The sequence below is a fragment of the Homalodisca vitripennis genome, chromosome 6 (genome assembly GCF_021130785.1).
Source record: "Homalodisca vitripennis isolate AUS2020 chromosome 6, UT_GWSS_2.1, whole genome shotgun sequence".
NCBI classification, from domain to species: domain Eukaryota; kingdom Metazoa; phylum Arthropoda; class Insecta; order Hemiptera; family Cicadellidae; genus Homalodisca; species Homalodisca vitripennis.
This window is the reverse complement of record NC_060212.1, coordinates 132,081,580-132,096,740: the sequence shown is the minus strand read 5'-3', so window position 1 is coordinate 132,096,740 and position 15,161 is coordinate 132,081,580. Positions and strand designations below refer to the sequence as shown.

Sequence of the window (15,161 nt, the reverse complement as noted above, 5' to 3'; positions counted from 1 at the left end):
GAGGTTTTACCTATGTTTTCAGAGTTTTTAATCTTTTCATCATAAAAACTTCGCTTTGCATTCATTAAATATTACATTTATATTGTATGATTTTTATTCTTAAGATCTCTCTTTAAACATCTCTAAGCCTGAGTTTCTAACTAATTTGTTTAGATGGATGAGATTATTTTTCTCTTCCTTTAGTTCTTCTAAAATCCATGTTTTTTTTGTTTTTGTTGGATTTTTTTTAGAATTTTCGGGAAAGATAAATTAAAATAATATTGAAAAATGTTGTGAAAAGTGTTGTATTTATTTTCAATAGACGATTCAAAAAGAGGTTTAGCCAATTTTCTTTTTCCAAAAGTGATTTAAATAAATTCATGTTTATCTAGAGAGAAATTTCGTGTCCAAAATTTTAAATTTTGAATATTTGTATTGTTTTGAAAATTCATTAGTTCTATTATTTGTCCATCGTGATCTGATAGTGCAGTTACCACTCCTTCAACTTTTAACTGATCCATACTTATATTAGTTATTATATTATCAATACATGTCTTAGACGTAGCAGTGACTCTAGTTGGGAAGTCAATTAAATACTTCATTCCATTTCTTAAAAGAATATTCTTTAGCTCTTTTGATTCATTTTGTATTTTTAAGGATGTCAATATTGAAATCACCCATGATGATGACATACTTTCCTTTAGATATTAAAAATTCAAACAAGTTATTCAGGCGAATTAAAAACTCTGAATTTTCGAATTGTGGGGGTTTTGTAATATTCCTACCAATAAAAAGCTAAGCTTGTCTGTTTCAAATCTAGCACTACAGCATTCAAAAAACTTATCTTGACACAGTACATCTATTTTTGTGGAAACCAGTTGTTTCATCTTTAAACTCTCTTTGGCCAAGATAACTACGCCGCCTCCTGTTGTAGTGCTGCGTGTATAATTTGTAGTTTGGAAATAATTTAGAAGATTAAATCATTCCAGCTCAATGTTATTCATATTATGTTCGGTTTTAAAACTATTATGTCTGGATTTAATTCTGTCAAAATAACTTCTAATTGCTCTCTGCGTGACTGTAAATGTTGAATATTTTGATGGAAAAGTTTTATATTTTTGAGTTTATTAATTATTTGGGTTTTGTGCAATACATTTTCTGAAAATTTAAAGATGGCTCAACCGGTTGTACATTTGGAAAAGACTGTTCTGGGTCTTCTGGTTGAGGCTCTGGATACTCTACTTGTGGTCTTGGAGTGTTGTTTTGGCAGTTATTAATTGCTTCCTTCAGTTTTTTGTAAGAACTCAGGGTGGGAGAGTCCGCATCTGAGTGACCTTCTTGCTGTTGGTTGATCACAGGACACAATGCAGACAGATGTGCCTGTGGCGTTTTGAAAATTAACAATGTTAGTGGCAAATTGTTCGGGCAAGATAAGGTCCCTCACACATCCCATAGGCGAACAAATGAGTGTTTTTATAGACCCCTGGTTGTAAAGTCTTGCGTCAAATTGGTTGAAGGCAGGACCGTAGTCTATCAGTTCAGGCTTACAACAGTTAACTAGACTTGGTCACGAGACTGTATACCACAAGCTCCCATCATCTATTTCTTGACAAGCCAATTTTTCCCAAACACAATCCTTTGGCTGAGGTCTCCCAAATTTATTCCTAAATACGACTGCCACGCCAGCCGACATGTGTCGATAATGGTTGGAAATCGCTTGAGATCGCATGAGCAAATGCTACAGATGTATCATTCTTGTACTCCTCTATAACACCGCCCATCTCGGCCTCTACAACTTGAATCTTTCCTACTTTTATAGTTATTTTGGGGTTTTCACAGTTCATCTTTGTAGGTAACTCTTTCACCTCAGATATGTTGGGTTTACAAGCTTGCAGAAGTTAATTTAGCAATCATTTCAGCTACTTTATCTTTGCCCCTTTTATTCAAATGTAATCCATGATTTGTGAACAAATGGCGAGGAAGAAGATGAAGGAGTAAAAATCTGAGGCTTTAGAGGAGATTCTAATATCAGCTTTTCCAGTTCTGTATTTAATTTAGAAATTTTTAAGTCCAGGGTCGGTCGATCGTGTCTCATTGGCAGAGTAGCTATGATAAGATTAGTGTCAGTTGTATTTTTTATTAGTTCCTGCACATTTTGTGTTAGACGATTGATCCCTGAAGTCTCCACATCATTAGACCCTGCCATGATTAAAAAGCCTTATTAAATTTAATTCGGACTATCAGCTCTACGACACTTATTCCTTATATTAAATTAGTGCATATTATATTTTATTAAGATAACTTTGACATGTGCTGTAAAGTGTAGATTTCTGATGAGATTCTATTTAAGAAATAAGGTTGCAAATGAACTCACAATAAGGGAGTTGTAATGCATCCTGACTGTTCCATAGTGAGTTGTCAGACGCTCTCCAAAGCATATATAGAGTACAGTCAAGAAAATCTTCGGGAACATTCTTAAATGTGGAAGAAAATACTGAAGAATTATGAACAGTCGGATACTTGTGTGTGCAGGAAGAAAAAGGATATTGTTAGACTCTTGTTGATAATAGTGATGTATATCATGACTTACACAAAGACAGTGTTCTGTACTTTGATTTATCAATAACTCAATTTGTGAAGAAAAAGAGTTTTCATTTTATTTTCCTTTTGTCAGTAATGTGTAAAGAAGGGTAAAGCAATATTGATTTGGAAGAGCAAATCCATATGAGGAGCATATTTGGTTTCGAGTTAGGTAAGATATCTCTGTAAATAGTTTACGGTTGATACAAGATCCAGGTGGCACACATCTTGGTAACAAGACTTCTTACCAAAACACAAGACAGTACCAATATTTACAATACATAAAATCAGTTCTCTTTCCATATGAATTCTGTAATTTTATTACTTGCAGCTGCAGTTATATTTGAGAAAGTTAACATTTTGTTTTCTGTGTGGATTCAAGTGGGTGGGAAGCAAAACTTACCCTGCTCCAAGAAATCTTGGATGAATGGTTGAAAGTGCAAATAACCTGGATGTACTTGGAGCCAATATTTTCATCACCGGACATCCAGCAGCAAATGCCTGAGGAAGGACGAAGATTTAGTGCTGTCGATAAGGTAAAAAAGAATGTGTATAATATTTTAAAATTTATTCATTCTTGTTAGCATTTGGTACAATTTCAGACATTATGATGTGGATGCTCAGTACACAACACTCTCCACTAGCTATACTTTATATTGTCATTCTTGTAGTATCCTTCTCTTCACTTCCCTTTAATTCTCCCACTACACACACTCTCACCCAATCTTAATCTTCTTTCTCGTATCTAGTAAACTTCTCTTTATTCTTTAATTCTTCTGCTTTACATGCCTAATACTATCTCCCCTTATTTCTTGTCTTGTACAGGTTCTTCATTTGGCATAGATTTTATTTCCTAATTTTATCCTTTCTCCTATTTAGCTTTTTAGATGTCTCATTTCACCTGATGACATTTTGCTTTTGAAAATTTCTCAAACCATGTCTCTGCCCCTTATGCCAATATTACATTGTTCATCTTAAAAATACAACTTTATAACATGTAATCTTTTAAAATTTTACTTGCATAATTTTCTTCTGTATTCGACTGAATATGAAGATGAAATTTAGCAATGTTTCGCCAAATTCCATTGTTGAGTTGTTAAACTTTGTTTTCTGGTATAAGCATTCATGGATACTTGCTAATGTTAACCAGCTTGAGGAAAATTCCTTGTTTGCAATGATTTTTATATTTACATAATACATTTTTTCAGCAAGTAAGTCATCAAATCACACATCAGTTACATGAACAAGAGACTTCTTGTCTGTTGTTATTGATTGAATTTATTAAAATTATGAAAAATGGTGATATGTACTAAAAGCCAGAAATATATGAACAAATGTAAAAACCTAATAAACAGAAATCCAGATGGTGGTTCTCAAATATTTTTTTCTCATAAATTTTTTTAAAAATTAATATACACCCAGATAGATTTATTTGATTTTTATATCAATTAATATGATTTCCAAACGAGTTTTTATTTAAATGAACTTAGGAAAAACAACCACAAAATAAACAGATGTTTCAAGGGCTTGACAGCTTAATGTTAATTCAATAGTATAAAAAAATTGAAAATCTTAATTGTATTTTGTAGGTATGGAGAGATGTAATGAAGACTGTGGTCGCAGACACCAAAGTGATGTCAGTTGTTGAAATAGATAAAATGTTAGAAAGACTCAAGAAATGTAACAACTTACTGGAAATGATCCAGAGAGGTCTAAATGATTACTTGGAAAAGAAGAGACTATACTTTCCAAGATTCTTTTTCCTATCCAATGATGAAATGCTGGAGATTCTGTCTGAAACCAAAGATCCAACCAGGTATTAAGCACTTCCTGCTCTGAATTAAAAAATATCTGTTATATTGACAGAGTAATTTGGTTAGACACAAAATAATTTCTTTATCTTATAGCTTCCAGAATTTTTAACATGCTATATTTTATTATCTAGAGAATTGCTTTATGTGCAATGTTCATATTAGAACGTCTTTAGAATACAAAGTCATACAGCACAATTCCCCTCAGAGTGCCAAAATTGATATGTACGTTTTGGAGTGAATTCAAAATGTTAAATTTTATTATCAACAGGTTTTTGTGTGGAACATGGATTACTGTTTAGTTTGGATTATTAGTGCCAAAATCTAGTATTTTACATGAAGTTTTAAAGATAAGCCTGGTTTTTTGTTATCCCAAGTAATTATGTGGTTATGGTTTAAAAAAATGTTTATGAGTTCAGGTTGTTGATTTGATTTTAGATTTATGGTATTAAATGCTACATATATACACACAGGGTGGAGTTAAGTAAACATTATTCATACTGATAACTTAAATTTTGATATGTTGGTCATATACTACAAATCTGGAATTTTCGTCTTTCATGTTCTTTCGCCAGTGTCACCTACTATATAGTATAAAACCAGCCTGAAAAAATTCATTTAGCTTAGTGAAGTAACAATTTGAATTTATACTACAACACTGTTATAGTGAAAAAAAATAATAACCAATATTGGATAATCTTGATCTGTGTGATCAAATCCCCAAATATTTTATGAAGTTCTTGGGGATTTGTATCACTTTCTCCTCATATTTTGTTTATTTACTCATGAACTAGGGTGAAAATGGCTTCATCAGAAAAGATAACATGTATCACACATGGTAGGGTGACAAGCTAATTTTCTAAAGATGTTTGTAATAATTACAAAATCATGTGCTAACAATATTGTTGATCTCCAACCGTTTTATATGGATGCAAGTGAAGTTAAATATCCAGAGTCTTGTGAAAAGGACATCTTAAAATACCAATAGCAGTTGTGGTTGTCATACTGCCTCTTGAAAGCAAGGTGTTTTCCAATATTCTCAATGTCTTTGCAGTCCTCTCCTTATAAATGACACATTTTCTGCTCTAAATCCATTCACCAAGAGCAAGATTTGTTATTAAGGAACAAATCCAAAGATGGAGACCGTGAATTATAACCTTATTGATCAATTTTAACCTGGAAGTTTTTGATGCATATACACAAGCGATTCGAAGAAATTTTCGAGGAAGTAACTCACGACTACAGTACTAGAAATGAGGATAATGTTGGAATATTTGTACCAAGACTATCAAGGACTTACTCAACCACTAATCCGCTCATTATAGCACACTATTTGTACAGAAATATACCTGAAGACCTACAGCACTACTTTTATACAAGCATGACATATAAAAAAAAGTTAATACATGGTTACTGGAGGTTGGAAGGAACAGAACTGAACAAATTATAGATACAATATCAATCTATAGATAAAGAAACAATTATAAACTTAACTTTCCACCTAAATACTGTAGTATAAATGTGTTGTGCTTGTGTGCTAACGTTTATGTATGTACGTGTGAGCATGCGTTTGAGTGAGTGTGTATTGGGTGTATTTGAGTGCGAGTGATTTGGGATGTACGAATTATTAGCTGGGGGAAGGAGGGTTCCAACTGTCCTAGTCTTCTCCTATGTAACCAAACAAGTCTTTAGTATCTTTATTATAAATTATTAAAAACATAATAAATTAATAATTTTTGTGTTTGAATATTTATATATTTATATTTACAGCAATTCTATTTTTTTTGTAACTAAGCTACAATAAAATATTAAATAACAGTGCGGTATATTACAAGAAACTCATTACCAAAACACAAGTTTTACTTACTTTGTGAATTAATTTCTAAGTGTTATTTTATAAAGGAGCATCAATAAGCTTATGTACTATCATATGTACTATCACTAGTATAAACGAATATAACATTTTCCAATATAATTTTTTATTTTGTGCAAGGCTTTTCTGAATCAAAGATTCCATCATCAGGCACTTCACTGATGATGCCTGATGATGGAATCTTTGATTCAGAAAAGCCTTGCACAAAATAAAAAATTATATTGGAAAATGTTGTATTCGTTTATACTAGTGATAGTACAATAAACTTTTTTCCAATGCTCCAAGATTCTACAATAAGCTTATGATTTCAATGTTCATGTATAAAAACAAATATCAAGTATTCTTTAAGATTTACCAACCTCAAACAAGATATTCATACTGGTAAAATAAATTTGAACTAGTTCAAAGAATTGTGCAGCTATGTGAAGAAAATAAAAAAACCAAAAAGAAAATATGAATATTTTACTGATTCATGTGGCCTAGTTATTTCCGTCACCGTTGGGTAGCAGATCAAAATGTTCATATGATAATAAAGATTTTATCCAACCGCATAAGAAAAGTACAAAATACGGAACTCAGTTATAAAAAATTTAATATGATTGTTTACTATGAAATTTAGTTTTAAAGTATGTTATATGTAATCTCTCTACCGAAACCAAACTTTGTAAAGCTGATGAATTTTATTTCTGTAACAGAGTTCAACCCTATCTCAAGAAGTGTTTTGAGGGAATCGCTAAACTTAAGTTCACTGAGGAACTAGACATCACAAAAATGATTTCTTCTGATGAAGAAGAAGTTACCCTTGTCGATGTGATATCTACAGCTGCAGCCAGGGGTCAAGTTGAGAAGTGGCTTTTGTTACTTGAAAAAGACATGAAAATCAGTGTTCATAAGGTAAAAAAAACCATAAACCAGTTTGTTTCTATAACTCTTTAACTAGTTGCATTTGTTCCTGTATTGGCACGATATTTTCAGTTCTTTCTTAAACCGTTTTTTATTTGATAAAATGATAGTTTAGTGAGTAAATGATATTATATACTTTTGCCATCAAGAAACTATTTATCTTTTATTATCAAGAATCAATAATATATCAACAACACAGGGATTTAAAATTTAGAAAGTAAAATATTTAATATACATTCAAAATATTTACAAACATTTTTCCCTTTTTCACATTATTTGCAGTATATGTGAAAGATTGATGTAAAATCCAAAATTAAAAAAGCATACTGGCAGTTATGCAGGTAGCAGACTCTTGCACCGACCGGATCAGTGATGTCCACAAAGCCATACATAATCAGATCTGATAGCTCAATGATATAGTTGAGGACTTCTATAGCCTAAGAGACTACTATAATCTCTCCAGCCTAGTATTTCAGTTGATGTTCTAGGAAATAAACATGTCCATGATCTCATATGCTGAGACCCCGAGACACGTGTGGGCGCAGAGCTGGCCCTGGCAGGTGGTGCTAACGGTCTCCTGTACCTACTGGACCAGTGATGTGCACAAGGCGATACAGGATTCTCCACGGGGCCTCACTGATTACTATAATCTCTGTAACACTCAACTTACCCGGATTGTAGAGCTGGTCAGGGGCAAACTGTCAAAACAAACTCGCCTGACTTTGGGTGAGTGGATTTCACAAGTTAAAGATGAGTAATGTATATTGATGTTATTTTGTTTAAGAAAAGATTGTTTTATGTTTTGCAGATGAGAATACAACTAAATGGTTGTAGAAGTTTTTATATTATTTGTATAATATGTCTCTGAAGCACATGTTATTAAAGAAAATTTATCAGCACGAAGTGAATAAAATGTTTCATACCAATATACATCTTACAATGTTTGATTAGTTTGTTTATTTGTTTTAGAATTTGTATTTGAAATACAAAGTTACATTATTGAAAGGAATTTCTATAATAGCATTTATTACCTATGGTAATTATAAAAAAGCACTTTGTATGAGTGTACTTTTTTTAGTTACACTAAATTTTTAACTGCATTAATTTTTTGCATTGCTACAAGAATCAATCCTTCATTATGCAAGGTGTGAAATTTTCTAATAATTTGATTTTTATATGAAAACTTACACTTTTTTATACTTTGCTACATAGTTACCATAAATATTAAGACAATTATCATATTTAAAAACAACCTTTTCATATATCATTGCTATTTAAGTTTGCTGCCTGATGTAACAACGACTACAACATCATAGTTTTGACACATTGTTGTAATTGTGGCATTGACCTTAAAGATTCTTCTTCAGTTTAAAAGTCACTGTATCATAGTCAGTGGGTGCTAGATGAGCTGTATGGAGAATTATCACATCGGTCCCAGCTTAATGTTTAGATGAGATCTTAAAAAAAAACCTGTTCTCTATCCGTCTGTCTGTCCATCCATGTGATAACTCTCAATAAGAAAGTTCCTAGGGGCTTGAAACTTCTTACATAGGTTTTTCTTGATCCAAGGAGGAACTGATTTTGGAATAAAAATTCCAAATTCAAGTGTTAAGATTAATGTAATATTTTTACATTGTTCTAATGGGTAACCATGATGTTAGTGAGAAAATCCCATGTTAAAAAAATGTTTAACCAAACTGAGTACAACCACATTTTGACATTTTATCATGTGATATAGTAATACATGTGATGAAGTTACTTTGTTGGATTAGTTTGTAAGACTTCCATCCATCGATACTCTGTTGTATTGGATAATTAGCATTCCTCTTTCAGTTTATTTTTATCTGTATTGCTGTGAAGGTAAAATATGGTTTATTGTAGTAACCATGCTACCCATTTTAAATATTTATGTTGTAAACAATTAACTTCCAATATTTGATGTATAAACTGTACAGTACTTTCATCTCATACAAGTGTATTGCAACATTTAATATAAACTTAAATAGTCATAACAAATATTAACTTTTTGTGCTATCCCTATTAAATCTTATGATTTGTTAAGATTTCCATAAACTATTTTAATTAATTTCCCATTCAATGACATTTTTGCAGTTGCTCTGATTGTGATTGATGTTCACTGTCGGGACGTAGTTTCCTTCCTTTGTGACAAACAAGTTAGTAATGATGATGATTTCCAATGGCTTTCACAACTCCGTTATTATTGGGAGGTAAGCATGTGTCTAGTATTTAAGTTTATAAATGTCAAACGCAGGTTTTAAATTAAATACAAGAAGAGTTTAGCTATTAGGAATAAAAGGTAAAATGTGTGCCAAAACAAATACATAAATTGACTAACTTTTAAGTAAACTTTCCTTTAAGTTTAACTTCCAGATTCTGTGTACAAAGTTGACAACCAGTTGGTGGGATAGTTACACACAGTTGAAAGCCAACTGACTTCATGGTTATTCTAGTATGCAATTTACATTACAAGCAGTTGATGGGATGATTACTCTAACATGTTGCACACAATTGGAAGCTAACTGGCTTAACGGTTTGTTCTAGTATGCAATTACAACCAATTGATGGGATGATTACTCTAACATGTTACACACAGTTGGAAGCTAACTGGCTTAACGGTTTGTTCTAGTATGCAATTACAAGCAGTTGATGGGATGATTACTCTAACATGTTACACACAGTTGGAAGCTAACTGGCTTAACGGTTTGTTCTAGTATGCAATTACAACCAATTGATGGGATGATTACTCTAACATGTTGCACACAGTTGGAAGCTAACTGACTTAACGGTTTGTTCTAGTATGCAATTACAAACAGTTGATGGGATGATTACTCTAACATGTTGCACACAATTGGAAGCTAACTGACTTAACGGTTTGTTCTAGTATGCAATTACAAGCAGTTGATGGGATGATTACTCTAACATGTTGCACACAGTTGGAAGCTAACTGGCTTAACAGTTTGTTCTAGTATGCAATTACAACCAGTTGATGGGATGATTACTCTAACATGTAGCACACAATTGGAAGCTAACTGGCTTAACGGTTTGTTCTAGTATGCAATTACAAGCAGTTGATGGGATGATTACTCTAACATGTTGCACACAGTTGGAAGCTAACTGGCTTAAAGGTTTGTTCTAGTATGCAATTACAACCATTTGACGGGATGATTACTCTAACATGTTGCACACAATTAAAAGCTAACTGGCTTAACGGTTTGTTCTAGTATGCAATTACAACCAGTTGATGGGATGATTACTCTAACATGTTGCACACAGTTGGAAGCTAACTGACTTAACGGTTTGTTCTAGTATGCAATTACAAGCAGTTGATGGGATGATTACTCTAACATGTTGCACACAATTGGAAGCTAACTGGCTTAACGGTTTGTTCTAGTATGCAACTACAAGCAGTTGATGGGATGATTACTCTAACATGTTTCACACAATTGAAAGCTAACTGGCTTAACGGTTTGTTCTAGTATGCAATTACAAACAGTTGATGGGATGATTACTCTAACATGTTGCACACAATTGGAAGCTAACTGGCTTAACGGTTTGTTCTAGTATGCAATTACAAACAGTTGATGGGATGATTACTCTAATATGTTGCACACAATTGGAAGCTAACTGGCTTAACGGTTTGTTCTAGTATGCAATTACAAACAGTTGATGGGATGATTACTCTAACATGTTGCACACAATTGGAAGCTAACTGACTTAACGGTTTGTTCTAGTATGCAATTACAAGCAGTTGATGGGATGATTACTCTAACATGTTGCACACACAATTGGAAGCTAACTGGCTTAATGGTTTGTTCTAGTATGCAATTACAAGCAGTTGATGGGATGATTACTCTAACATGTTACACACAGTTGGAAGCTAACTGACTTAACGGTTTGTTCTAGTATGCAATTACAAGCAGTTGATGGGATGATTACTCTAACATGTTACACACAGTTGGAAGCTAACTGACTTAACGGTTTGTTCTAGTATGCAATTACAAGCAGTTGATGGGATGATTACTCTAACATGTTGCACACAATTGGAAGCTAACTGGCTTAACGGTTTGTTCTAGTATGCAATTACAACCAGTTGATGGGATGATTACTCTAACATGTTGCACACAATTGGAAGCTAACTGGCTTAACGGTTTGTTCTAGTATGCAATTACAAACAGTTGATGGGATGATTACTCTAACATGTTGCACACAATTGGAAGCTAACTGACTTAACGGTTTGTTCTAGTATGCAATTACAAGCAGTTGATGGGATGATTACTCTAACATGTTGCACACAATTGGAAGCTAACTGGCTTAATGGTTTGTTCTAGTATGCAATTACAAGCAGTTGATGGGATGATTACTCTAACATGTTACACACAGTTGGAAGCTAACTGACTTAACGGTTTGTTCTAGTATGCAATTACAAGCAGTTGATGGGATGATTACTCTAACATGTTACACACAGTTGGAAGCTAACTGACTTAACGGTTTGTTCTAGTATGCAATTACAAGCAGTTGATGGGATGATTACTCTAACATGTTGCACACAATTGGAAGCTAACTGGCTTAACGGTTTGTTCTAGTATGCAATTACAACCAGTTGATGGGATGATTACTCTAACATGTTGCACACAGTTGAAAGCTAACTGACTTAACGGTTGTTCTAGTACAATTTATGTTAAAAGTTAATGGGATGGTTATTCTCAGTATGTAACTAGTACTTGGCTTTTGGTGGAGAAGATGAGTCTGACTGATGAGTACACCAAACCGGTGGCTATGGAATAAATCTAAATTTACATAAATTATATAAAGCTAATTCAAAGTGAAACACTTAACTTCTGTATTTAATACAAATTGGAATGTTGTTGTACAGTATTATATTAAATTTTTAGAGTTTTTGAGGAATCCATCATTCTCATTTCGCCCTTAGTTATGCCATCCCTTACTCTAACCTTTGGCAAATAAATGACAACCTTGATGTTCCTTTTTTATTACACATACTATTTATGATTATTTGTCAATATACCAGAGACCAATTTTAATGACACTTAACATTTAAATTTGTTTTATTCATTGCATGTAATTTTTATACTTTGTTTTTAGTTAAAGAAATTGTCTTTGTCATACTTTCTCACATTTTAATGTTAATTTTTATTAAATTTTTGAGAAAAGAGAATTAATTGGATAAGTTGGTAAGCAAATGTAATGTTGCAGGAAAATGTAATGGTGACAAGAATGATTAACTCGTCTCTGATCTATGGCTATGAGTACCTTGGCAATGGTACAAGGTTGGTCAATACTCCCTTGACTGATCGTTGCTACAGAACTCTTTTTGGAGCTCTGCACCTACATTTGGGTAAGAACTCTATTATAATAAATTAAATATTAAGAACATTACACATTCGTTAAATATTAAATTCATACACATTCCTTAAATTTACATAAACAGCAATAACCTAATTTTAGTTTTATTTAAGTACAGATTGAATCACAAAAACACATATTTGAAAGAAACGGCCAGTTGAATTTTAAAATGATGTAGTGATAGCATATTCACGTGGCTAGTGACAGATCCGTGTTACAAGTCCCGACAGATCAAGTTCTTTTTGTAATCCCACTCTTTACTAAATAATATATATATATATATATATATATATATATAGCCTACATTTATATATACATTTTTTTTAAATCAAATTGAATTGTTCTGGAGTATTTGTCTGTTTTCCATGTGAGATTTTTATTTGTTTTAGGATTTTGATTAGCCAACAATTATTATTATAATCTATTTCATAAAAATGTCATCTGACATATTATATTAATACCTTGTTTTTAAAGGAGTTAATACTAATTACTGTGGGTAACACAGGATATATGTAATCATATAAGGGACTATAATCACTTTATTGTCTTTAAATGAACTATCATATCCATTTATTGTTGAATTTTATAAAATATTTTGGTAGGTTTCCGTGAAATCTTAATTCATGTGCTCTAACAGTTAGAGTAAGTGATCAGTTAACTCATAATAATAATAATAATAATAATAATAATGTCTTTATTCAGCAAGCGTTCTTCAAAGTAAGACTCTGATTTATAAGACAACTTGTGTCATAACTTACAGGTAATTATTACATAAATTACAGGTAATAATAGTTATTCTAAATTATATAAAATTACATAACTATTCTAACTTATAAAATTATATAAAAATCTCTTTAACATGATTTTTAAATGTACTATAACTAAGGGTCTTTAAAGCAGGGGGCAAAGCATTATATATTTCCGGTCCAAAGTAGCTAAAACCTTTCTTGCCAATTTCTAGGCGGACCCTAGGCAAATGAAGTAGGCTGTCCTGCTGAGTACTGCGAGAATTTATTTCATGCCTGAAAATAAGTTTTTTCCTGAGATATTTAGGTTTGCCAGTCTGAAGAACCCTGTGGATTAGTTGGGCAGTCTGTAAGTCACAGCAATTTCCAATTGATAGTACCTTAGAGCTTAATCTAAATTCACTGATGTGATCAAATTTCTTGAGATTATAAACAAATCTCAGAGCTCTGTTTTGCAATCTAGTAAGAACCGTGACATACTCCTGAGACAAACAACGAGCAAAAGATGGAAGAGCGTAATATATAGTGGGAAAAATTATTGAGCGGACAATTTCTAGCTTAGAAGACACAGGCAGTACTTTTACACATCTATAAAGGGTTTTCAGTTTGGTCACAACGCTGTGTTACATATGGATTTTACGTGGTTCGCAAAATCAAGATTGGAATCCAAAGTAACTCCAAGGATTTTTAGTTACTCATCTTTCTCACAGGTGGGGCTCCTGAGGGCCCAGCAGGGACTGGTAAAACCGAAACCACTAAAGATCTGGCCAAAGCAATCGCTAAACAATGTGTGGTATTCAACTGTTCAGACACCATGGACTATTTGAGTCTTGGTAAATTCTTTAAGGTAGGTATTGTTAACATTGCAACAGTTGCATTGTATTTCTTAGTGGTATACAGTACAATAAGGGAGTCTTATCCACAGAATTATATTTTATAAAAATTTAACTGATTTTAAATAAGTTTTAATCTTGTAAGCAATACACAAACAAATCTAAACCTATGCTTTACTAGGTCAAAAGTAAAAATAAATGCAATTCTTAGTAAAACACGAATCTATTAAAATTAATTATATAATGACTGAGCACCACATATATTTCACAAATAGTATAATTTGCAACTATATAGATATAATCTTTACTCTGTAAAAAATAAAAATAAAAATAGAATGTAATGTAAGAATAACTATGCAAATAGAATAGATATACTAGTTTACATTTGAGAGTGACTTGAATGAAATGCAGGAACTATGTTATAGATACATAAATATGTTAAAGCACAAAAAAACTTGACTAACTAAAAAATTGTTTAAGTGTTCTCAAATGTGGCCATTACAATTAATGAATTAAGTGGAATTTTATTAGATGTAATGAGTTTTATCGAATATTTGAGCAAGCATATAACCACTATTATTCCCACCTCTTAACAACCTCTTCAACTGACTTGAGCTCTTCAAACCAAATTTTGAAATGGCAAGATCTTCTGTTATTTGCCTTACAGTCAATCAATGGTTTTCGTTGATTACTGTTCACTGTTTGCAAGATTTCTGGCTATTAAGAAATGCGTAGCCGTAGGTTAAATGCAGTCATTTTTGATTGCCTATCTTTTTTTATCTGATTATCACCAATAACCATGTCACCATAAGCTTTTTTAAATCATAAAAATTATCTGTGATGCAGAATGGCCAAGTTTCAGAAAATACTTCATGTTAATTCTTTCCTTTTGAACCATAGTTAAATGTGACATACAGGGTGTATAAAAAAGAATCATCCAATTTGGCATGTCTATATTTCGAACAGTAGTAAACATATACAATTACTAATTTTTTTGGCTGAAAGGGAAACTCAAAAAGTTTTTTTTTCATACCTTTTCAAAGGTGTTCAA

The 15,161-nt window shown here is 32.3% G+C and overlaps 1 protein-coding gene across 1 annotated transcript in view; it reads left to right on the top strand.

The window, feature by feature from the left end:
- The window catches only part of LOC124364921 (dynein axonemal heavy chain 7-like), a 167,109-nt gene that overhangs the window by 24,349 nt on the left and 127,599 nt on the right, over positions 1–15,161 (top strand). The window contains 7 exon segments of the mRNA XM_046820729.1: positions 2,942–3,095; positions 4,149–4,375; positions 6,939–7,137; positions 7,635–7,872; positions 9,259–9,374; positions 12,382–12,523; positions 13,988–14,124. Of these exon segments, the coding sequence (XP_046676685.1) occupies positions 2,942–3,095; positions 4,149–4,375; positions 6,939–7,137; positions 7,635–7,872; positions 9,259–9,374; positions 12,382–12,523; positions 13,988–14,124 (1,213 nt within the window).